Raw genomic sequence first — 26,355 nt, 5'->3', positions numbered from 1 at the left:
TCAAATTTAAGATTTCAAATCCATCTCCATTGTTTGACTTACCATAGAATTTACAGAGATAAGATCAAATAGTTAGAAGCTAGAGATTCGTTAATGGAGGAAAAAAAACTAAGAGATTCGTTAATGGAGGAGAGAAAGCTAGGGTTTATAATTGAGGAGAGAGAAAGTTGGGAATATGTTGAACACTTGAAGAGGAAAGTAGAAAATAGTTAGGGTTTAGAATTTGCGAATCACACCCTTTCACATGGAATTTCTGAATTCGTAAAATTGGGCTATTATTATAGAGGTTGGAATTTGGTTGGAATTGGGCCAATTCCAATTCCAAATTCCTGAATTTTCCAAACATGTCATTTGACCCGATTCCTCATTTAGAAATGAAATGCTCATTTCCAAACGTAGCATTACAATTGACAATCATTTTACTCATTTTACTCTATCTTCTCTCTTCTACTAAACTTATCATCCCCTAGGCCTGTGAAATGGGCCAAGATTATGTTTGGTGTTGTCTGAAATATGCATAAAGTATGTCCTGTTATTTGCTACCTGCTCAATAGTTTGGGTTACTATTTTGGCAATTTCTTGGTATCTAATTGCATTGCGAGGAATCCAACTTTCATAACAGAAGACAATAGAAGTATTACACAAGAACTAAAAGTGGAGAAGCAAATTTCAGCAGTGTATATTATTATTTGGTGTCCTTTTAAAAAAAGGTCTGTATGAATTATGATGGCTGTTTGCATGCACACTCATCCAAAGCCATACATACCCCTGTAGGAAACAGTAACCGTAATCAAAAGTCTATGATCCAAATTCCATTTTGATGAATGTAGCGAATGACTAATACACTTCATCAATTAACAAGAGAGAAGCTTTGCTAGCTAGTTCCTCGCTATGGATATACCAATTTTGGGCACTCACGCAATTGGTCTCAATACATACATCTTGCTCGCGTGAGAGTCAATGCTTGCTGTTAGGTTCCGCAGAAATCTTTGCTTCAGAGTTTTATGCTGCATTACACATTATAAACAACTGATAAATACTTGCAACTAGGGGAGGGGGATAAAAAACAGAAGCCTGAAGAAATATAGCAGAGCGCGAGGGTGATTAATTATACCTCCCAGAGATCCCTGGCTTCTACAATGCTGTCCATGGGAAGGCCAATATCATCCCAGTGAGCTGTTATAGGAGCACGAATTGTACCTCTATTCACTAGAAGTAGTGCTACCCTGTAGTTGGTAAGAGGTCCTGCCCAAACCTGTTATATAGAGATAGATTCAATAGGATACAATTAGCACTGGGCCACTGGTGCAATCGGCAGTGTAAAACACGCCACTATCTTAACCATCAGTTGTAAGAAGATATTAGTACCTCCCAATCACCTTCCATCCTGACTTTTTTTGCTTGAATACCAAGAGGATCTGTACATATCAATGAAAATATGAAGTTACCAAATTGTCTGAGCTCGTTGTTCAAATTTTGCAAGTCGTCAAATCACCTTGGTTTACTGCTATGACTTCTTCATTAGCAATTATTCCCATCGTTTCCAGCGTCATATTTCTTACATCACACCCAATAAGCAACGGTGCCTGCTTTATTTGCTTTCATATAAGGGTTTGGGCCAAGTGATTAAATCAAATTGGAAAGTTGAGAGCTTCACTTTACCTTGGAAATGGCCCAGATGCTAAAGTGGACTATGTATTCGTCTTTTGACATCCCTCCATTCCCCACCTCAAGCATATCCGGATCTGCTCAGCCAAAGAAGCATTCCCATTATGTTGCCAAAATCATATGAACTATAGAAATAATGTTTTTCAGCTAACATTTTGCTGAAATGATGACTTTCTCGTACCATTCCAACCTCCCGGTCTGGCAAGATCAGCATAAATCTCATTCATGTCAGCTTTATACACCATGCTGCAACGAGCAAGCAAGAACCTCATTTATGAGATACCCATTACATACCTAACGACTAACGTTGTATGAAAGTAATAATATCAAGACTACCTTTCCCAATTATCAGAAATGTCGTTGGTAGTTCTCCAGCTATTCCCCACCTGATAACCCCAGAGTGCAGGGTGCATGTCTCCCCTGACCAAGAAGCAGATAAGCGGGAACCCATGGCATTGTTAACAATCTTTTAGATGCATAATTGTATCTATGTTTGGATGAAGATATTAATGCCAACACTAATACTACCATTCACATAGTGAAAGGAAAATAGGGCGGCCAGCTTTCATTAGTGCTCGAGTCATCACAGGATATCTACACCAGAAAACAACAGGAGTATCCTTGTCAGAGGAAAATTTAAACCCATTCCAAATTTAGAAATTACCTCACTACTGAGATGTCAAAGTACCTAACAGTAGGTTTTGAGCCATCATTGTTGCAGTTATCATACTTCAAGTAATCAATGCCCTGTAGAACGACCTCCAAACATATTAGTTATTATGATAGAATCGTTAACATGTATGATTTAGAAGTGATCTTGATTGTAAACAGAGATAAAACTGTGGTATGGTACCCAAGAGGCAAATGTCTTTGCGTCTTGCTCCTCAAATCCAAGTGATCCAGGCATTTTTTTGCTGCAAGTTTTGTACCTGTACAAGGATGAACATGCTAATGCATTATACATTATTTAGTCAAACTAGTAGATTCAGAGAAATCATTAAATCAAGGAGTGAGCTAGATGCTGTCCAAATATTACCCTGCATCTGAATAAATTCCAATCTTTAGACCCTTGCTGTGTACATAGTCTGCAAGAGCTTTTATACCAGAAGGAAATGTTGATCTTTTTGGAACGAAGTTACCCTGAAACATCATGAAAAAGAATAAAACGTTAGATGACTTTCTTGTGTTTAACATTTAGCAGAGACATTAGATGAGATCACGAGAAGACAAATCAACAGACCTGGTTATCGCGAGTTAACTCTGCCCAGCAATCATCTGATGAAAGAAGCAAAGAGATCGAGCATTCAGCAGTGAGGCAAAACGTACATTACACATAATAGATGACGAGTTTCAAGAAATATATATGCAACAGATGACCTACCAATGTTCACGTACTTGTAACCAAGCTTAGAAAGACCAGTTGAAACCAATGCATCAGCTGTCACATTGGATTGAAAAAATTCTCAGTTTCCATTTTATTCAACTTCCATCAGACAAAGCTCAGTACTAATCCCCTATTTACAAATAATAGTCCATGTTTTTCATTGTCACAAATACGGATGAGGACAATTTTATGTGGTATGAAACTGCAGTCCATTGTTATTCGTTAATTGCACCATTTTTTCAGTTTTCACTGTATAATTCTATCATTTCTTTAGTTACATAATAGAAAAGATTATGAAACATTAATCAATATAATGAGGCAAATATGACAAAATCCCACATGTACAATTTAAAACGGGAAGTATTAGAGCAACTTCAATGGTAGAGCAAAATGGAAGTTAGCTTAGAGTGCCACATAGATTTTTCTAGCTAACTCAACTTCAAGCTAAAACTCCCACAATGGTTTAGCTAAACTATTTTGTTGCTTAGGTAGGTCTCACAATCACTTTTTCTTTTTATATACTTCCTCCGTTTCTAAATAAGTGCAACATTTCTTATTTTCACGTTTGCCAATGCATTATTTTAACCATTAATATCTTCAATTATTAATAAGTAAAAATTATAAAAAGTTGATATTAAAAAAATTCACATTCAGACGAATCTAACAAGATCCCACATGACTATATTTTTCCTAAAATGTAAATCACCAAAGCCACTTAAAGTTTAAACTGTGAATAGTCAACACTATGCAAATGTTGCACTTATTTAGAAACGGAGGAAGTATATAAAAAGTATCATTTATTGAAAAATTATTTGTTGTATGGGACCCACATTTTGGCTAAGCCAATTTGCTCTATAGAGCCAATTTGCTTAACAAAGCAAAACTCCATTTTGTGCTTCAATGGTTAAGCAACTAGCTAAGTATTTTGCAAAATTGCTAGCAAGTCCTTTTTTTGCACCATTGGAGTTGCTCTTAGTAAAGAAATACTACCTCTGTATTTTTTTAGTTGCACCATTTGCTTTTTCACATTTGCCGAGACGATTCTTTGAACGTTAATATCTCTTATTGGGTGCAAGTAAAAAATATAAATATTTGATATTTGGAATCCTCGCATTGAGACGAATCTAACAAGACCCCACTTGACTATGTTTTTTCTTATATAATAATGCGAGATAACTTAACAAAGTTGATTGATGAATAGTGCCACCAAACCAAATGGTGCAACTAATAAAGTACGGAGGTAGTATGCAAAAAGTTGGTACAATTTAACCTATAAAAGACAAAGGTTACATCTAACAAAAGAACTCGGAAGAAGTACATAGGAATACTGCCAAATTGCAAATCTCACCTGTTTCTTTGACAATCTTTTCTGTGACGCCGCAGCTGAAGTGATTCCAACTATTCCACCTTAATGACAACAATTAAAAACAGAAGTAAGTCTTAACATGTTTGACCATGATATGATATCAATAACAACTACCAAGCTCATCATACTTAATTATATAAGGTCTACATTCAATCCCAGAAGTAATTAGTACAACTGTAGGAGTACTATAATATTAGTAAGTTCTTTCAAAAAAAAAAAAAAAAAAAATATTAGTAAGTTAATACACAAAAATCTATCTTTACAAATGTACTAACAATATTTACATATTCTCTATCAAGTTGTATGGAAACTCACTTCTTTTCCTAATCTTAGTAGGATGAGCAACACGGAGTATCTAATATAGGGATAAAGATATTATTAATTCAACTTTAAAATTTTGATAATCCATACAAATATATTAAAAGGCTTGCGAGAACAAGAAATTGTGCCATGTGTTAAAATAGTAAGTAATTGTATAGTATAGGATTTGATCCCGAAACCTAAAATACATATACTAAAGTTTTAACCACTATGCTAAGTTGTATTTGGTGTTATTATCATAAAGTATTATATTAATAAATGAAATTTTTTCTTACCCGGGGCATAGCCCGGGACTACTAACTAGTAGCTCATTAAAAGTAAAAGATCTAACTTTTAGGACAATTCACGTAATTTAGCCCTAAATTAGTAAATACACACATCCGTATAATGAGAATCATACGCACGATAAACATGAAAGATTAGATTATGAATCCAAAAACCTACCAATGAACATGTACCAACAGAGATATACATATGTTCATTTATCTTGTTATCCATATACATGTATTTATTCGGCTTATTATTTATCTACATGTGCGCACCATATTATGTGCATGATCTAAACTTTGTGATTTGACAGCAATATTTATTTTTATTATATATTTACCACATGGTTCAGAAGTAATGACTAATGACAACACTGATATGTATCAAATATCAGCATACCGAGATAGAATATCTCATAAGATCTTTTTTATTCTAAACAAAATCCCGTCCTGGTCCCACCCTCTAATCTCCAAACTCCCATTCCTACATAGCACACACCAAACGCCCAGGAAGAGGAAGAAAAAGAGGAAGAGGAAGAGGAAGAGGAAGAGGAAGAGGAAGAGGCAGAGCAAGAAAGTTAAGAAGTTTACCCCATTGGAGGAGTGAGGGCAAGGCCATTGGAGAGCAAGAATCTCCTGTATGAATCATGCCTAACATTGTCAACTTTATGCGCATTCTCACTGCTGTTATTCATGCTGGAGCTGCTGCTGCTGCTGCATCTTCCATAATCAATCATTACAAGTATCAGCAACACTGTCAATTTTATTCCTCCGGGAATTTTCATACTACAACTACTGCGCCTCCTTCCCCACTCCATGAGCTAATAACTTAGTAACCACCGCTATCACTTATTCACTATGCTTGAAGGTTGCAATTGAATATTATTATTGTACTACTATGTCTAATAATGTCTACTCCCACTATAAGTCTATAAATAAGAGATATTAGTAGGACTAAGAGAGTGACAACTGACAAACTGACAATGCACCTCTTCATTTCAATTATGGGTATTGCGGGGCCAGGCTATTATAGTCTAATATTGGTCACAACTTATTTTTTAGATACCTCTCTTGTTTGCCTCTTGAAATTTCCAACTTGTCCGATTGGTCACTATTACTAGGGGTGAAAGTTATTCGGATAAAATCCAAAATCCAATCCAATCCAATACGAATTAGTAATTCGGATCGGATTCGAACTGCGTTCGGATTGGATTCGGATTGAGATTTTTTGGAAAATTGGATTTTCGGATCGGATTGGATTGAGGGTAATTGGATCCAAAAATCCAATATAACCGAATAGTAATATGCCTTGTATTATGTATCTGGATTGGGCTTAAGTGTTTAACTGATATTTTATTATAAAAAAAACTACTCCATAGCCGAATACACATAGCATTTCAATCCTTCCCCTAAAACACTAACTGCACTTAATTCCTCATTTCCTAAATCTACTAGGCTTCTGTTGTGCTTAATTTATTTCATCGAAAAACTAGAGTTTTAAAAAAATCGAATTTTCGGATCGGACCCAATCTAGAGTATGAAATTTCGGATTGGATTGGATCGGATTCAAACCCTAATTGGTTTGGATTCGGATTGGAAAATTGAAATCCAAATTTTATTCGGATCGGATTGGATTAGGCCCTAATCCAAACCGCACACCGAACTTTCACCCCTAACTATTACGGCCGTGGCCCGGTAGGCATTAGCTATTATGATTTATCATTTATGGGAATGAGTATACAATACATGAAAGGTTTCGGGTATGCCGGTGTATGAACTCTGGTGTATTTAGGGCGTTATTAAAAAACTAGAACATTGTTTAGCAAGTCGGTTGTTAAAACTAACAAAAACATTTAATTACACATTTTTCTTAGTTGCATATTGGAGTATGATCTCCTTCAATTCTTATTAAACCCTGTGAATTTTATGGTTTCAATAACTTTAATTATTAGTCTTTTTAATCATATAGTAGTATTTTTTATGAGGGAAAAACAATGAGGGCAGTGCAAACATGTTAAGGCTTAGTAGGACATGATTCACACTACTAAGACATCCTCCAACCCGCAGTCTAATAGAAAATTCAAGTGGAGAAAACTGCAATAAGAAATGGCACAAATTATTATAATAGACGGTCTAATTTTAATATAAAATTAGACAATGCAAACCTATGTTCTCCTAAGAAGCCCATTCAATTTCTCTCTAACCTAACACTATTTTTAGGTATCTTGCACCATCCTAGTCGTCCATTCTCTTCTCCTTCTTTTATTTCCCTTCTAAATTTTGAATTAGAACAAACAATTTTTAAAAAATAGTCCGTCAATCTTACAAAATGGATTAAGCTAGTCACTAAATGGATTAAATCAGTCACTAAATGAATTAAAGAATGTTATTAATGAATAGATTAAACTGGTCACTAAATAGATTAAAATGGTCACTAAATAGATTAAAGTAGTCACTATATTAAGAATTATTATATTCCTTCTTAATATTGGGCTTGGGCCGCGCCTACTTTTAAATTAAAAGTAGACGGTCTCTTACAAGACCAACTGAAGAAATGGAGTATTTTTATGTACTTTCCTTTATTATTTGCTACAGAATAGTTTGAATACTTCTAACTTTTACTTTGTGAATTGTCTCATAATATATTTTAGTATTCTTCTCTAACCACTTTTGCCCCCCATTTTCTTTCAATAAAAATAACTATCAGACCTTCTCAAGTCTTCAATAAAGATAACCCAATTATTAGAGTAATATTGTATGTAAAAGGATAGTAGGGACTTTTACTAGACTTAGGCCTGTATTAAAAACACTATATATATTAAATGCAAAGGTTAACCTAATTAGGTTAACACAATTATTCTCCATACTTGTACATGGTATTCCATCCCTAGGTTTTTCTAAAAAAAATAATTTTCCCCAATGCCATGGACTCTTCTTCCACCGCGGTGCCCTCGATCACCGTTGCTTCCGCCGCCGCGGCTGTCACGGCGCCACTCTTGCTGGCGCGTGATCTTGACCCCTCGCATCCCCTAGGTGCTGCCTTGTCGCAGCCCTTCACTGCCCCTCTTTTCTCGTAGCTAATGTCTGCTGCCGGAGGCCCACCGCAGCATCTGCTCGTTTTTTCGTCGGCGTTCCTCAACGCTCCGTCGCCCTCCTATTCACCGCGCACTTCATCGCGATTCCCGCTAGGCTTTAACCCCGCGTTTGCTGCGCCATCCACCACCTTCTTGCCGCAGTTTTCTCCACCCCCCCCCCCTCCCCGCGTCGTCGTTATTTGCTCTACCGCAAATATCCAGTCCTAATCTCAGTAATTTAGTAACTATCACTCTTTCTTTTCCTGAGGATTATTTTTTTTTGTGGAAAACGTAAATTACTTGTCTGCTTCTTTCACATCAAATGCTTGGTATGGTTGAAGACACTGTTTCCATTCCCCCTGCTACTATTATTGATGAACGTGGTGTTTCGATTCCTAATACTCACTTCTATCAATATCTGCGTGTTGATCAACAAATTAAATCCTAGATTTTTGCCACGTTGTCTCGTGGTATTTTTGTGGATATGCATAATTTATCCACTTATGTGGAAATTTGGAATCGTTTGCAAACTCGATTTATGCATGCTAGTATGGCTCGATCTATGGAATTGAAAGCCTGTCTTACATGTATCAAGAAGAGTGTAGCTCAGTCTATGGATGGTTATTTGCATGAGATTAAGGTTATTGTAGATTCTTTAACTGTTATTCAGTGTCCTGTCTCTAATCAGGATTTAGTTCAGCACACTTTGTTTGGTTTGGATCGTGATACAGACTATGATCATATTGTTACCACTTTGCTGCTTTATCCGTTTCCTTTGAGTTTTGATGATCTCCGTCCCAAGTTATTTCTTCATGAACAACGTATCAAAGGTTCTAAGGAAGGGTTGGATTCTTCCTCTCATCATGCTTTAGAAGCTGTTCAGTCCTCTGGTTCTAGTAATTCCTCCTCTAGAAATAATTCTTTAAAATCTCTATGTTCGGTGACCCCCGGTACACGCCTGTGCGGCATTTTTCATGATTACTTAAAACCAATCCTAAAAAGGCAACATGAACCCTTTGGAAGAGTTTGACTTTCACTATTTGGGGCCCTTTGGGTCAAATGTGCTTCACAGTGCCATTTTCTGAGAAATCAAACATATATTTCAATATCCTCCGAGTTAGTGAATAGGGGTACACGCCTGAGTGTTATTTCAGGAGATTTCTTAAAATCAAAATAAGTAAGTCTTTTCTGGTCCCCTAGTAGACTTAGGGTTCATGTGCATTGATTTCTAGACGGTTAAAGTTCTTTCCGATGCCATTTTTCTAAAGCTTTCAACAATTCTTTAAAATCTCTATGTTCGGTGATCCCCGGTAAACGCATGTGAGGCATTTTTTGTGATTATTTAAAACCATTCTAAAAAAGCAACAAGAAACCTTTGGGAGATATTGGCTTTCACTATTAGGGGCCCTTTGGGTCAAATGTGCTTTATAGTGCCATTTTTTGAGAAATCCAACATATCTTTCAATATCCTCCGAGTTAGTGAACCAGGGTACACACCTGAGTGTTATTTCGGAGATTTCTTAAAATCAAACTAAGGACGTCTCTTCTGGTCTCGTAGTGGACTTAGGGTTCCTGTTCATTGATTTCTAGACGGTCGAAGTTCATTCTGATGCCATTTTTCTAAAAATTTCAACAATTCTTTAAAATCTATATGTTTAGTGACCCCCGATACACGTCTGTGAGACTATTTTGGTGATTATTGAAAACCATTATCAAAAGGCAAAATGGAACCTTTGGAAGGCTTTTGCTTCCATTGTTAGGGGCCCTTGCAATCAAATGTGCTTTACAGTTCTATTTTGTTATAAATCAAACATACTTTCAAAATTCCTCTGAATTAGTGAACTACGGCTAAGTGTTATTTCGGAGATTTTTAAAAATCAAACTAAGGATGCCTCTTCTGGTCCCCAAGTAGACTTAAGGTTCCTACGCATTGATTTCTAGATAGTCGAAGTTCATTCTGACGTCATTTTTGTAAAGATTTCAATAATTCTTTTAAATCTTTATGTTCGGTGACCCCCAGTATACGCCTGTGAGGCATTTTTCGTGATTATATAAAAGCATCCTAAAAAGGCAACACGAAATCTTTGTAAGACTTTGACTTTCACTATTTGGGGCCCTTTGGGTCAAATTAGCTTTACAGTGCCATTTTCTGATAAATCAAACATATTTTTAAAAATCCTCAAAGTTAGTGAACCGGTGTATACGCATGAATGTTATTTCAGAGATTTCTGAAAATCAAATTAAGGACGCCTCTTCTAGTCCCAATTAGACTTAGTGTTCCTGTGCATTGAGTTCTTGACGGTAGAAGTTCATTCTTACGCCATTTTTCTAAAGATTTCAACAATTCTTTGAAATTTATATGTTTAGTGGCCCCCGGTACACGCCTGTTAGGCATTTTTCGTGATTACTGAAAACCACCGGAAAAAAGCAACACGAGATCTTTGGAAGACTTTGGCTTTCACTATTTAGGGACCTTTGGGTCAAATGTGATTTAATGTGCCATTTTTTAAGAAATCGATATTTTTAAAAATCCTCCGAGTTATTGAATTGGGGTAGACGCCTGTGTGGTGTTTCGAAGTTTTCTTAAAAATAAACTAAGGGCGCCTCTTCTGGTCCCTAAGTAGACTTAGGGTTCATGTGCATTGATTTTTAGACGGACGAAGTTTATTCCGACACCATTTTCTAAAGATTTCAACTAGTCTTTCAAATCTCTATGTTCGGTGACCCCTGGTACACGCTTGCACTTTTTTCGTGATTATTTGAAACCATCCTAAAAAGGCAACATGAAACCTTTGGAAGACTTTGGCTTTCACTATTTGGGAAACTTTGGGTCAAATGTGTCTTACAGTGCCATTTTCTGAGAAATCAAACATATTTTTTAAAATTCTCCGAGTAAGTGAACCAGGGTACACACATGAGTGTTATTTCGGGGATTTTCTAAAATCAGACTAAGGACGCCTCTTCCGGTCCCCTAGTAGACTTAGGGTTCCTGTGCATTGATATCTAGATGGTAGAAGTTCATTCTGACGCAATTTTTCTAAAGATTTATGCAATTCTTTAAAATCTCAATGTTAAGTGACTCTCGGTACACGTCTGTGAGGCACTATTTTCGTAATTATTGAAAACTATTTTAAAAAGGCAACATAAAACCTTTGGACAACTTTGGCTTTCACAACTTGAGGCCCTTTAGGTCAAATGTGCTTTACAGTTCTATTTTGTTATAAATCAAACATATATTGAAAACTCTTCTGAATTAGTGAACCGGGGTACACGTCTGAGTGTTAGTTTGGAGATTTCTTAAAATCAAAGTAAGGATGCGTCTTCCTGTGACCTCTTACTATTATACATGACACAATTACCATCTCAACCAAATTTTAATGATGCTTTAAGTGTCCTCATTATCATATTTGCACTTTTTAAATATTGAGTTTTCCTTAATATTATATTTTAATGCGAATGGAAAAAATGCATATCAAATTCCAAAAATAGTACCAACCCGAGGAAATGCCTTGGCCCAAATACTAGTTAGGTAATCATAAATGACCTATAACAATCTTATGACTCATTTCATATAGTTTTATTTTGGAAAATTTGTCAAAAACCACCTTTTATAACCACTTTTTTTTTTTTTTTGAAAAACCACTTTTTAATTTTTTTTGTTAATTAGCCACCTTTTTTTTTTTTTTTGGTTAAAAGCCACCTTTTACCGGAAAATAGTAATTGATCGATAAACTCCAGCGTTGACCGTCACGTGCATGGCACGTGATGTCATTAATCCCTTCTTCTTTTTTTTTCCAGATTTTCCCCCCAAATGCACCCTCTTCCTTCATCTCTCTCTCCCTTCGATTCACAAATCATGCTACAACTTGGATTCATTCTAGTATTATTGATGGAATTCAAGCTCTTTACATAAAATCCCCTGTAACAAAGATTTAATTCTTGGTGTTTGTGACTTTTGGTGTCCGAAGACTAATTCTTTCATATTTCCATAAGGTGAAGCTACAATTACTCTTGAAGATGTCATGATTCTCGATGGTTTACCTGTAATTCGTGAGTCTTTTAACAAACACATTAAAGAAAATTCTTTGAAAATTGATGGTGAATTAAGAAGGGCAATAAAGGAAATCTCTGAAAAGAGTGTTGAGAATGGAGGAGAGAGAGGCTACTCACTCAGCTTGGATTAAGCATTTCAGGGAAGAAGAAGAAGGTGAAATTGAACATGAAGAAGGTGAGTTTGAATATGTTGCTTTTCTTTCTTTACGGCTTTAAAGATTTGTTTTACCTGATCAATTTGAGGGTGTAATTGGTAATTATGTACTTTCTATTGCAATTCATTTATCTCAAGGCACTCCAATTACTCTTGCTTTTGTTGTTCTTGCAAAATTATATCATTAATTGACATTATTGACCCATAAAGTATTGATCTTCCTTTGGATTCAAAGTGTAATATTGTTGGTTTGTTTAAGATTGTTCAACTTTGGATAGTTAAGAGATTCCGCGAATTTGGAGAAAGTTTGGCAAAACCTTTAGGATCAGGGGATCCTAGGGTTGCTAGGTGGGACAATGTAGAATTTGAGGTTACTCTTGATTATGTAAACGCAAGACTTAAGGTGGGTGAGGGTTCTCGAGCTCGGCCTTCATGGCTTCGTCTTGCGTAATTATGTAGGACAATAACATAACTATCCTGCCAAAAATTTACCAGGGTATATATTCATGACTCTGCAATCATATTCGGCATAATAGGAACAAGGCTTTCGACACAGAGGTTGATATCATGAAGCTTGAGACTACTAGAAATCTTAGGAACAGATTTCACAATTTTACTCTTTAAGCTGTAATAGCAAAGGCCATGTTCATCATCTGCTCTTCTCAGCAGAACTTGATGTTCTTCATAGGAAGAAGCAAGTGGAGAACTCGACAATGGTCCAACAATATTCGCCTCAATGACATTAAACAATTTAGTCCATGACTCTTCAACACCATACTCTTTCATAACCCAAACATAAACATTGTCAAGTTGAGGGAGAATTCGAGTCACTAGGCATAGACATTCATCCAAAACACCTAAAACAACTATATCACTAGCTTCGAAGGAATCATAATCAGCATCATTAGGATAATCTGTATTCTGTTTTCCAGTGAAATCTGGTAAGGGTAATCTATTCCATTCACCAAAGGAGAGATCAGGTGGGTGAATGCATAAACCACTTATTTTTCATTTTTGGGTAGGGCCGTAGGGGATCACTCCTAGGAATGGCATGAACCCAAGACCCAACCCAAACTTGGTTGGACCCAATTCATTTTAAGGGTGTGGGTTAGATCTGGGTGTAAATAAAGAATCTACAATATATATACTAAGAGCAATAAAACTTTCTACTTTTTATCCTAGAATATGAATTTTTAGTTTTTCAAGCAACCATTGAGTCAAGTCCTCGAGTTCAAAACTTCTCATTATCCATTCCGACCGCATCTCAAGTCAAGTTGTTGTCAATGTTTTAATTTAGAATGCCACCTATCCCCTAGGCCTGTGAAATGGGCCAAGATTATGTTTGATGTTGTCTGAAATATGCATAAATTTTGTCCTGTTATTTTGCTACCTGCTCAATAGTTTGGGTTATTATTTTGGCAATTTCCTGGTATCTAATTGCATTGCAAGGAATCCACCTTCGATAACAGAAGAGAACAGAAGTATTACACAAGAACTAAAAGTGGAGAAGCAAATTTCAGCAGTGTATATTATTATTTGGTGTCCTTTAGAAAAAAAAGGTGTGTATCAATTACGATGGCTGTTTACATGCACACTCATCCAAAGCCATACATACCCAGCAACCGTAATTAAAAAGTATATGGTCCAAATTCCACTTTTGATGAATGTACCGAATGAATAATACACTTGATGAATTAACAAGAGAGAAAAGCTTTGCTAGCTAGTTCCTCGCTATGGATATACCGATTTTGGGTACTCAAGCAATTGGTTTCAATACATACATCTTGCTCCCGTGAGAGTCTACGCTTGCTGTTAGGTTTTGCACAAATCTTTGCTCCAGAGTTTTATGCTGCATTACAGATTATAAACAACTGGATAAATACTTGCAACTAAGAGGGGGGGGGGGGAATCAAAAACAGAAGCCTGAAGATATAAGGGGGAGCGCGAGAGTGAAAAATTATACCTCCCAGAGATCCCTGGCTTCTACAATGCTGTCCATGGGAAGGCCAATATCATCCCAGTGAGCTGTTATAGACATAGTAACTGCACCTCTATTTACTATAAGTAGTGCTACCGTATAGTTGGTAAGAGGTCCTGCCCATACCTGTTATATAGAGATAGATTCCACAGGATACAATAAGCACTGTGCCACAGGCCAATCGGCAGTGTAAAACATATAACTATCTTAACCATCAGTTGTAAGAAGATGTTAATTTAGTACCTCCAAACCACCTTCCATCCTGACCTTTTTTGCTTGAATACCAAGAGGGTCTGTAGATATCAATGAAAATATGAAGTTACCAAATTGTCTGAGCTAGTTGTTCAACTTGTGCAAGTCGTCAAAATCAAATCACCTTGGTTTACTGCTATGACTTCTTCATTACCAATTATTCCCATCGTTTCCTGCGTCATATTTCTTACATCACACCCAATAAGCAACGGTGCCTGCGTTATTTGCTTTCATATAAGGGTTTGAGCCAAGTGATTAAATCAATTTGGAACGTTGAGTAACTTCACTTTACCTTGGAAATGGCCCAGATGCTAAAGTGGACTATGTATTCGTCTTTTGACATCCCTCCATTCCCCACCTCAAGCATATCTGGATCTGCTCAGCCAAAGAAGCATTCCCATCATGTTGCCAAAATCATATGAACCATAGAAAGAATCAAAATCATATGAACCATAGAAAGAGTGTTTTTCAGCTATCTTTTTGCTTAAATTGATGAATTTCTCGTACCATTCCAACCTCCTGGTCTTGCATAATCAGCATAAAATTCATTCATGTCAGCTCTGGTCACCATGCTGCAACGAGCAAGCAAGAACCTCATTTATGAGGCACCCATTACATACCTAACGGCCTATGAAAGTAATAATACCCAGACTACCTTTCCCAATTATCAGAAATGTCGTCGGTAGTTCTCCAGCTATTCCCCACCTGATAACCCCAGAGTGCAGGGTGCATGTCTCCCCTAACCAAGAAGCAGATAAGCGGAACTCATGACATTGTTAACAATCTTTTAGATGCATAATTGTATCTGTGTTTGGAGGAAGCTATTATTGTCATTATTAATACTACCATTCACACAGTGAAAAGAAAATAGGGCGGCCAGCTTTCATTAGTGCTCGAGTCATCACAGGATATCTGCACCAGAAAACACAACAGAGTATTCTTGTCAGAGGAAAACTTAAATCTACTCCAAATCTAGAAAGTACCTCACTATTGAGATGTCAAAAGTACCTAACAGTAGGTTTTGAGCGATCATTGTTGCAGTTATCATACTTCAAGTAATCAATGCCCTGTAGAACGACCTCCAAACATATATAGTTATTATGATAGAATCGTTAACATGTATGATTTAGGCTATGTTCAGTTCACCTTATTTTTGCTTATTTCAGATCTAATCAGATCAGAAAAAATAAGTTCAGATCAGATTATGCTTATATTTATAAATCATTATATCTTTCATTACATATTAGTAAAAATTATAATAATTGAATATTAATAAAGTACTCATTGAGACGAATCAAACAAGATCCCACATGACTATATTTTTTCTTATATATTGAGAAATATTTAAAAGATAAGATCTTGTAATAAGATCAGATCAGATCAGAAAATTTCAGGTGAACTAAACATAGCCTTAGAAGTAATCTTGATTGTAAACAGAGATAAAACTGTGTTACGTTACCCAAGAGGCAAATGTTTTTGCATCTTGCTCCTCAAATCCAAGTGATCCAGGCATTTTTTGGCTGCAAGTTTTGTACCTGTACAAGGATGAACATGCTAATGCATTATACATTATTTAGTCAAACTAGTAGATTCAGAGAAATCATTAAAACAAGGAGTCAGCTAGATGCTGTCCAAATATTACCCTGCAGCTGAATAAATTCCGATGTTTAGACCCTTGCTGTGTACGTAGTCTGCAAGAGCTTTCATACCAGAGGGAAACGTTGATTCTTTTGGAACGAAGTTACCCTGAAACATCATAAACAGAATAAAATGTAAGATGATTTCTAGGGAAATGAGATGACATTACGAGAAGACAAATCAACAGACCTTGTCATCGCGAGTTAACTCTGCCCAACAATCATCTGATGAAGAAGCAAAGTAATCGAGCATTCAGCAGTGAAGCAAAACATACATTACACATAATACATGACGAGTTTCAAGAAATAGATATGTAACAGTAACACTTGACCTACCAATGTTCACGTACTTGTAACCAAGCTTAGAAAGACCAGTTGAAACCAATGCATCAGCTGTCACAGTGGATTGAAAAAATTCTCTCAGTTTCCATTTTATTCAACTTCCATCAGACAAAGCTCAGTACTAATCCCCTATTTACAAATAGTAGTCCATGTTTTTTGTTGTCACAAATATGAATGAGGACTGTTTTGTGTGATATGAAACAGTTCCTTTGTTGTTCGTCAATTGCACCATTTTTTCAGTCTTCAATGTATAACTTTATCAATTTCTTTAGTTACATATCAGAAAAGATTATGGAACATTAATCGATATTTTAAATATATAATGAGGCAAATCCGACAAAATCTCATATGTGCAATGTGTTATACGAAGTATTAGTAAAGAAATATGCACAAAGTTTGTAAATTTTAACCTATAAAAGACAAAGAATACATCTAATAAAACAGCTCGGAAGAAGTACGTAGGAATACTGCCAAATTGCAAATCTCACCGGTTTCTTTGACAATCTTTTCTGTGACGCCGCAGCCAAAGTGGTTCCAACTATTCCACCTTAATGATAACAATTAAGAACAGAAGTGAGCCTTAACATGTTTTACCATGATATCATATCAATAACAACTAACAAGCTCATCATACTTAATTCTATCTTGTCTACATTCAATCCCTTATGAGAAGGAGAAATGATAAAACGCTAGCACCTATAAACACTTTTGTCTATAGCAAAAGCTAACATCCATGTGGCAACATATAAGTAGCACACATGTCACAATATTGTTTATCCAAAACAATATACTTTTTGCAATTTTTAAACTTGTATATCTCAAGAAATATATTTTAGAAAAAAATAAAAAATATACCAATATTCATATATTTTTATTTTCTACAAATAGACATCCATTTTGATATAATTTCATCATATATCAGTTTTAAAATTTATATCAGTTTTAATTATCTTACGTCAAACAAGTGTATTGTTATAAGAAACAAGTGTATTTTAACAAAAAACAAGTGTATTGTATAGGGAAACAAGTGTATGTTAACAAAAACAAGTGTATGTTAACGAGAAACAGGTGTATTGTAATAATAAGAAACAAGTGTATGTTAACAAGAAACAAGTGTATGTTAACGAGAAACAGGTGTAATGTAAAAATAAGAAACAAGTGTATGTTAACAAGAAACAAGTGTATGTTAACGAGAAACAGGTGTATTGTAAAAATAAGAAACAAGTGTATGGTAATAAGAAACAAGTGTATGTTAACATAAAACAGGTGCATTGCAATAACAAGATACAAGTGTGTTATAAGGATAAGAGTAAAATAAATATATGATGAAATTATATCAAAATGGATGTCTATTTGTAGAGAATAAAAATATATGAATATTGGTATATTTTTTATTTTTTTCTAAAATATATTTCTTGAGATATACAAGTTTAGAAATTGCAAAAAGTAATTTGTTTTGGATAAACAATATTGTGACATATGTGCTAATTATATGTTGCCACATGGATGTTAGCTTTTGCTATAGACAAAAGTGTCTATAGCGGCTAGCGTTTTATCACAGCTCTATGAGAAGTACTTAGTTCGAGTGCTGGACTATTATAATAAAAGTATTTTATACACAAAAATCTATCTTGAATAATATACGATGAATATTTACATATTGTCTATCATGTTGTATCGAAACTCACTTCTTTAAAATTTTGATAATAACTCATTAAAAAGTAAAAGATTTTGTTAGTTTGTAGATTATATGAACATGGGCCTGGGTAACCCAATAAGGAGGTTGAGGGTTTAGCCCATTTATAAGCTAGGAGGAGTAACTCCTCATCTTATAAAGTGGTTTATTCTCTCCTCTTTCTCCAATATGGGACACTCACAAGTGGACTTTTAATAGGTTTCAACAGATTTAACTTTTAGGACATTTGAGATAATTTAACCGGAACTTTTACACCCTTTCATTAATGTATACTAGCTTTATATGTACGCGATGCGTACGTTAATTTCAAAACTTGCTATTCTATTATATACTCTACCACATCTGTACTAGAGTAATGATTACAATCAAAATATGAAAAATTAGTTAATAGTTTAGATATAATACTTAACTAATGTAAAAAATTAATAAAGGTTATGTGAGTGATTTTTAATAAATTTTTTTGTAAATGAATTTTGAACAAATAGAATAGACATAATGAATTGGTTTGACTGAATTCAAGAGTATCAAAGGTTATTTCAGACTTTTCTGGTCAATGTTATGTATATCATCTTCACTTATATTTTGTTCATTTAATTTTTTGATTGAAATATTTGATGCATGTACTAGAATGACAAGTTGAAATGAGATTGGATTCTTAAATTATTTTCTTTTTAATTTTTTTTTCATTACATTAGATCATTAATGGTAATTTAGTATCTTAAAGGGGACACCATCTTCCTCCCCCTTCCCTTATTTAATAAAGATGAAGATTTACCACAAGGTTTAGAAGTAATGATTAATGACAACACTCATCATCTCTATTATATAAGGGAGGGGGGAGCTATGGTGTCCCCGAAGAATGAAGAGACTATTTTAACCCCCCTTCCTTTCTAAATTACCAATTCATTTACAAACGAAAAGGGGCTTAGCTTCAACCAAAAATAATAAAAATAAAATTATAATAATCACTCACAAGTCAATTAAAATCATAGAATTGCATAATTTACATTATACAAATCACTCAAATGAGAAAATTTTACAAAACTGAAAAAATCTTGTTACAAACTACAACCAATACACTACAACGTCAATACATATTCACAAAAAAATTCACAAAAAATTGACTTAAAATCAAAGTGTCCACTTTCTTCACAATCTATGAAATAGTGTACTTAATTCAAAAATTAATTAAAAATTTATAATATTAGAAATCATAAAAGACATTTATCAAAAATTTCTATTTTGTTCATAGAATTTAAGTTTGAAGAGTGAAAAAATAAAAAATAAAAGACTGGTGAGAAACTTAAGTGATAGAGACTAAACCAATCAAATTTTCCAACTAAAAACAATTATACTTCGTATGTCTAATGTTCAAATTTTGAGTCTTACTTATGTCCAATAGAATCGAAGTTTTATCTCGAAAGAAATCGAAGCACGCATTGCGTGCAAAAAATGCTAGTTATTATATAAATCAAGAGGAGCTATGGTATCCCTTTTATGAAAAGATTTTTTAACCCTTAATTTAAACAAAAAATATTACCTATTGAGATTTTTCTCAATCATAACTCTTTCTAATTTAAAATATGTATATAAATGGAAGTTCAAAGTTACTAAAATATGTATAGTAAAAGAAAAATATTTATAATTCAAGAATAAATTAATATAAGATTAATTGATAAGAATAATCCCACCTTTCTTTAATTTCTCAAAATGGTCCTTTTTCTCGAAAGAAAACGAAGAATGCTAGTTATTATATAAATCAAGAGGCTGGAGCTATGGTATCCCTTTTATGAAAAAAAAAAATTTAACCCTTAATTTAATCAAAAAATATTACCTATTGAGATTTTCCTCAATCATAACTCTTTCTAATTTAAAATATGTATATAAATGGAAGTTCAAAGTGTACGATAGGTCACAGGTTCGAATACCCCCCTCTTTGTATATTGTACCGCCTTTGTGGCTCCAATGGATAAAAAAAAAATTGGAAGTTCAAAGTTGCTAATATATGTATAGTAAAAGAACAAGATTTATACTTCAAGAATAAATTAATATAAGATTAATTGATAAGAATAATACCACCTTTCTCTAATCTTCTCAAAATAGTCCTTTTTTCAATAATTTGAGAATAATCCTACCTTTATACAAACTAGCCTTCATATGCACGCGATGCGTGCGTTAATTTCAAATTTTGTTAGTTTATTAGATACTCCATTCGTACTTTATTTATGATTATTAAACTTAAATGTGAAAATTTCAAAAGTTAGATGAATTTAGATATATTAATTCGCTAATGTAAAAAAATAAAAAGGTTGTGAGTGATTGTTAACATTAATTTTTTGTGAATGAATATTGAACAGAAAGAACAAAAATAATGAGTTGGTTTAACTGAACTAAAGAGTATCAAAGTTAGTGAATGTTCAGACTTTTCGTGTGCACATTATGTATGCCATCTTTTTTTATAAGGTATAAATATTTTGTCCATTTAATTTTTGATTGAAGTATTTGATGCATATACCATTTTAAACTTGTTTTAAATGGCAAGTTGGAATGAGAATTTATAAATGATTTGCTTAGTAATTTTTTTAATTCCATTAATTCGATCATTAAGGGTATTTTAGTCACTTCAAAAGAGGACACCACACCTCCTCCCTTGGCTTATATAATAGAGATATATTAAAAGGCGTGCGTGACAATGTATAGACGCCACGTGGCACCTATATTACTCCAATAGAATTGTCCAATGTGTATATAAGTCATGTCAATTAACAAAAGTAAAATTAGCTTGCAACAAGATTTGAACCCGTGACCTCTTGCTATTATACGTGACTTTTGCAACCTTGCGAGTTCAGCCCAACCACCCCACCCATGTACACCTAAGTAACCTACCTCCACGACTTACAATTCCACCACCCAGCTTGCCGACACAAACCCCAACTCTTTGAACTAGCTCCACCAATCCCCTTCACCCATCTCCACCCCTACAAACTCACATCCTCGATCACCCCCACCCATGTGAGCCTAGACAACAACAAATGGTAACTGGTAAGAGTAATCCTCTGCACTAGAATAATTTGATATCACATATCATTGTTTTTTTTTCCATGATTTTCAAACAATCACAAATTTCAAAGATAAGAAACCATGATAATATACTCACTCCTAAAGCTATGTTTAGTTCACCTAAAATTTTATTATCTAAACTTATCTGATTTGATCTGAACTTATTTTTCTGATCTGATATAATATGATCTGATCTGATTTGATTTACAAGATCTTACTCCCTCCGTTTCCTAAAGATCTTCCCACTTACTGTTCCTATAGATACCAAGGAAAATCAAGTTGTGTGGGGGTATGGTGTGAGTAAAGTAGGAGAGAGAAATGGGTTAAGATAAATAAACAAATAAAAAGGGTTAAAGTAGGAGAGAGAAAGGGAGTAAAATTGAATTAATAATGTAATGGTGGACCATATGATAGTGACATGAGGGGGTAAATAGGGAAATTTGTTTTGCCAAATAAGGAATAAAGCAAAAGAGGGAAGATCTTTTGGAAACACCCTTAAACGGAAAGAGGGAAGATCTTTAGGAAACGGATGGAGTATCTTTTATAAAATATATTATTACCATTATATTATTACTTTGTAATTCATTATTATGTAATACATTATAAGATCCTATTTATAGTATTACTGTTATTATCATTTTATTTCTATCACAATTTTTACACAACTTTTACACAACTTTTATTAATAATAATAATAATTATTATTATTATTATAATGACAAAAACAATAATTATAATCATAATAATTATTATTATTACTAAAAATAATTCTATAACCCAAATCATTAATCTATAAGAGCACTTCTAAAATGTTTCACACTTTTCCTTAAAAAAAAATGTTTCACACTTGAGAAGTCAGTAGACTCAACTCATTTTTTTTTCATATAAAATAAAATAAGATATACAAACAACTATGAAACTTTACCCAAGTACTACTACTAATTTCTCTCTTACATTGCACACCATGCAGCCTCCCCTAGCCAATTAAAGATATTACATTCCCGAATTTCAAGATGGTCCCCCTCTAGAAGGCATGCTAGACAACTCTAATTATCGTCACTCATCACTCCGTACTACAATTGAAAGATGTTTTGGAACCCTTAAAAAGAGATGGAAAATATTGTCAAACATATCGAACATGGATATCCCATATCAATTGGCTATTATGATTTTTGCATTCATAGTCCAAAATTTCATCCGATTGTATAAGTTGGATATACCGATTTCAAGGATCGTAAATATTGCACCAAGTAGAGCAGATTGTGATATGTTCAATGACTTGCGCAAGAAAGAAATGGATAGGGTGCAACTTCAAAGAGCTAGAGAGATTTGGAATTTGGTAGGAAGAGGTATACGGGATCTAAATTTATAATTTGTATCTCGCACTTAGGCTATTTTGAAATGTAATCCGAACTTAGTAGTTTCGTTGTCATGAATTTGAACTATCATATTTTATATATTTCTTATTTTTGCGCCAATCTTATTTTCTTAACACGTGGCTTTTAATTTTCTATTATTTAATAACAACAAAATAACTTAAAATAATGATAACAATGACATTTATAATGATAACAACGAGATTAATAACAATTACCAATATTAATAATTAATAAGTACAACAGCAACAATGATGATCCTTTTGAACAAATGTACTAGTAAATAATAGTATTGTTGTGCATGTACATGTTATGTTTTGATGATGAAAATTAATATAATATGTTATAATATGAAAGTATGTAACAGTTACAACAGATGAATGAAGAAATGAATAAACAAATGAAGACTTTGAAGAAAAGAAGAATCAAGATTGAAGTCAAGTTTATATGTTCCTTAGAATAGTTACTTTGTATTCAAATGTAATGTGCTCGAACTTGGTGATATGCTATGTGCTAAATAAAGAAATATAAAGTTAGTATAATTATTATTTTCTTAGAGTTAAGAAAATAAATAATTGTATTAATATTATATGTCTATATAAAAAGGAAATTAGTTTTCGAAATAAAACAAAAGATTTAAAATAAAAAACGTGTTTTATAAAAGATTTTATAAAAATGTGTTTTATGATAAAAGATTTTTATAAAACCGAGTTTTACTAAAAATATGTTTTATAAAACGTGTTTTATAATTCAGATTTTATAAAATAGATTTTGGAAAATACTTTTTGATAAAAACAAAATTTGAGTAGAAAAGAAAATCTAATATGGAAAACTTATCTTTTTGAGATTAAAGATAAAGATAGAAAAAGATAAAGTTTGTTTTTCAAAAAGAGAATTAAATCCCTTAAATTAAGGATTAAAAGATAAAGATAATTTTCAAGGATGGTCGTCCTAACCAAGTCCTATAAAAGGGTTTTATTATTCACTTTTAGATCTCACGTTTTTAAAGAGAAAAATCAGAAATATTAAGAGCTGAAAACTATTTCCTACGGCACTGAGCATAGCACTGAGTGAGTCATATTCAAGTTACTATTATACGATTGTAATTGTCCTCGACTTGCTTGACTAAGAAGCACATAATTGAGGATCGTTCTCTTTCTGTAATTTCACTATTATAGAGAGTTTCAATTCTTAGAGTTAAGGGTTGATTAGCACTATTAGGGTTAGTAGTGGGGGAATCTTATTGTATCAAGAGTTTGATATTTTGGGGTTCAAAGAAATAAAGAGTTTTGTTTTGTTTGGACGTAGATCTCAGAGGTGAGATTGAACCACGTTATATCCTGTGTTTGCGTTTCAAATCTCACATACTTTTAGTTTATTATTTGCAAAAACTCAAATCAGCGATTTACGAGTGTTTGGCACAGTGCCAGGCACTGAGCCATAAAAGAGATTTTGTGAAAGTCGATTAGATTTCACTACTCAATTCAACCCCCCCCCCCCTCTTGAGTGTCACCTTGTGTTCTAGCAAGTATTAATGAGTTTTAAAATATAAGCATGATCTGATCTGAAATTATCTGATCTGAACTTATTTTTTCTGATCTGATCTGATTAGATCTGAAATAAGCAAAAATAAAGTGAACTGAATATAACCTAAGTCGTAACATGTTCAATAAGGTAATGCAAGTTTCCACGAGCAAACTTAATCAACCATAACATCAATCAGAAACCGATAATCATCCACAAACAATCTAATTCAAGAACCTAAAATCCCGCAACCTTGCCCGAACTAGGACAAGTATCGTTTTAGTCGTTAGAAGGAAATGCCGAAGTGAAGAAACTGAAGGTAAAGGGGATGAAGGTGAGTGGATTACTGAACTAAAGAGAGCTTAGAAGGGGAAAGGAGAGAAGAAAGAAAGGCGGTGGGAGCTCATGCAAATTAGTAGGTTCACACGATGATAATCAAGCACCAGGTTATGAACATAATTAAAGACCAATACCAATAAACATATATTAACAGAGATGTATATATTTTATTAGTGATGTACATGTGTTCATTTGACTTGTTATTCAGGTACATTTGACTTGTTAGTCATGTACATATATGCACCTTTCTCATCATACGGATGTGTGAACCATCTATTAGAATCAATTTTTCCATTAATATAACTAAATCATTTTTTCTCATCACATGGATTGTTTTAAGATTATTAGAAGGTGGGATTGTTATGAAAATACCGGCAAAAGGTGAGATTATTATAATCAATTTTTTCATTAATATAACTAAATCAATTACGAAACCAAAGATTCAAAATTTTGATTCTACCTAAACATTTAAATGCAATAATAATACCAATATACATTAACAAGTCATAAAAATATCGATAAAACAAAAAGAATAATCTTGTCTTTTTAATTTTCTAATCACTAAACTAATCCATGCACGCATCCAATAGAAGCATAGCATGTATAAGCATACCAAAGTTAGAATGTCTAACGCCCTGTAAGGGGAAGCAGAGGAGGAAGAGCAATAAAGTTGAAAAGGTTTACCCCATGGGAGGAGTGAGGGCAAGACCATTGGAGAGCAAGAATCTCCTGTATGAATCATGCCTAACATTGTTAACTTTATGCGCCTTCTCACTGCTGTTGTTCATGCTGGAGCTGATGCTGCTGCTGCATCTTCCATAATTAATCATTACAAGCATCAGCAACACTGTCAATTTTATTCCTCCGGGAATTTCCATACTACCACTACTGCGCCTCCTTAGTCCTTCCCCACTTCATGAGCTAATAACTTGTAATATATATATATATATGTACTGTAAGTATGTTTACGTGATACACAAGTTCACTTCATTCCTTCAACCACTACCACTACCCCTCCTACTTCCCCACTCCATAAGCTAATAACTATTCTTGAAAGTTGAAATTGTATATTATTGTATACTATGTCTAATAATGTCTAGTCTATGTTACTACTACTAGTCTATTCCCACTATAAATAAGAAATATTAGTAGGACTAAAAAGAGTGACAAACTGACGATGCACCTCTTTCATTTCATTTACGGGATTGCGGGATGCGGGGCCAGGCTATTGAAATTTCCAACTTGTCCAATACTCCAATTTGTCCCTACTCCCTATCGAGAAATGATAAACCTCTAATTGTTAGATGTTTGCCAAACATCTAACATTTATGTGGCAACATATAAGTGGTACACATGTCACTATATTGTTTATCCAAACAAATTACTTTTTCCAATTTTTTAAACTTGTATATCTCAAAAAAAAATATTTTAGAAAAAAATAAAAAATAAAAAATATTCCAATATTCATATATTTTTATTCTCTACAAATAGACATCCATCTTGATATAATTTCATCATATTTTTATTTTACTCTTCTCTATCTCTTATTTAGATATGTAAAAAAAAATACGAACACTATCTATTTATACACAAACACTATTGTGAGTTGCATAAACACTAATTATAGTTACACGAACACTAGTTCTAGTAGCATGAACACTGTATATTAGCATCGGAATCTTCTGACAGTGTCCAATTAAAAAAATACGAACACTATCTATTTATACAGAAACACTATTTTTAGTTGCATAAACACTAGTTAGAGCATGAGCAATGGGGTTGGTTTTGGTTGGTCTAGCAAAAAGTAAAGCTAGCTTTACTTAGCTTTACCCTTGGAGCAATTGGCCCTTGGAGTTGGTTGGTCT

General features: G+C 33.8%; 2 protein-coding genes and 1 long non-coding RNA gene across 5 annotated transcripts; 1 reads left to right on the top strand and 2 right to left on the bottom strand.

Annotated features, from left to right (window-relative positions):
* Positions 1-655: 655 nt before the first annotated feature.
* Positions 656-5,911, bottom strand: LOC104886631 (alpha-galactosidase 1). Its single transcript, XM_048639120.2, has 15 exons — positions 5,597-5,911; positions 4,401-4,459; positions 3,050-3,106; positions 2,909-2,943; positions 2,705-2,808; positions 2,522-2,597; positions 2,357-2,415; positions 2,197-2,262; positions 2,005-2,088; positions 1,850-1,914; positions 1,663-1,745; positions 1,496-1,586; positions 1,369-1,418; positions 1,115-1,255; positions 656-1,007 (listed from the first exon to the last, which is right to left on the bottom strand). The coding sequence occupies exons 1-15, from the start codon at positions 5,821-5,823 to the stop codon at positions 915-917; spliced, it is 1,290 nt and encodes a 429-aa protein (XP_048495077.1). The 5' UTR covers positions 5,824-5,911; the 3' UTR covers positions 656-914.
* A 5,688-nt stretch (positions 5,912-11,599) lies between these two features.
* Positions 11,600-13,926, top strand: LOC125495002 (uncharacterized). The gene is made up of 2 exons (XR_007271418.2): positions 11,600-12,307; positions 13,736-13,926. It is a non-coding gene; the product is annotated as an uncharacterized LOC125495002 (long non-coding RNA).
* On the bottom strand, positions 13,789-25,423 carry LOC104886632 (alpha-galactosidase 1). Of its 3 annotated transcripts, none has more exons than XM_057392658.1 (15): positions 25,175-25,423; positions 16,984-17,042; positions 16,490-16,546; positions 16,344-16,378; positions 16,159-16,262; positions 15,976-16,051; positions 15,525-15,583; positions 15,363-15,428; positions 15,172-15,255; positions 15,024-15,088; positions 14,809-14,891; positions 14,641-14,743; positions 14,508-14,557; positions 14,250-14,390; positions 13,789-14,135 (listed from the first exon to the last, which is right to left on the bottom strand). In XM_057392658.1, the coding sequence occupies exons 1-15, from the start codon at positions 25,366-25,368 to the stop codon at positions 14,043-14,045; spliced, it is 1,269 nt and encodes a 422-aa protein (XP_057248641.1). In that variant the 5' UTR covers positions 25,369-25,423; the 3' UTR covers positions 13,789-14,042. The 3 variants fall into 3 exon arrangements, with proteins under 3 accessions (XP_057248641.1, XP_048495078.1, XP_048495079.1); XM_048639121.2 differs by having other exon boundaries at positions 14,641-14,731; XM_048639122.1 differs by having other exon boundaries at positions 14,641-14,689.
* Positions 25,424-26,355: the final 932 nt, after the last annotated feature.

Source organism: Beta vulgaris, chromosome 2 (genome assembly GCF_026745355.1).
Source record: "Beta vulgaris subsp. vulgaris cultivar EL10 chromosome 2, EL10.2, whole genome shotgun sequence".
Classification (NCBI taxonomy): Eukaryota; Viridiplantae; Streptophyta; class Magnoliopsida; order Caryophyllales; family Amaranthaceae; genus Beta; species Beta vulgaris.
The sequence above is the reverse complement of the archived record's forward strand: the minus strand, read 5'-3'. Positions and strand labels throughout refer to the sequence as shown.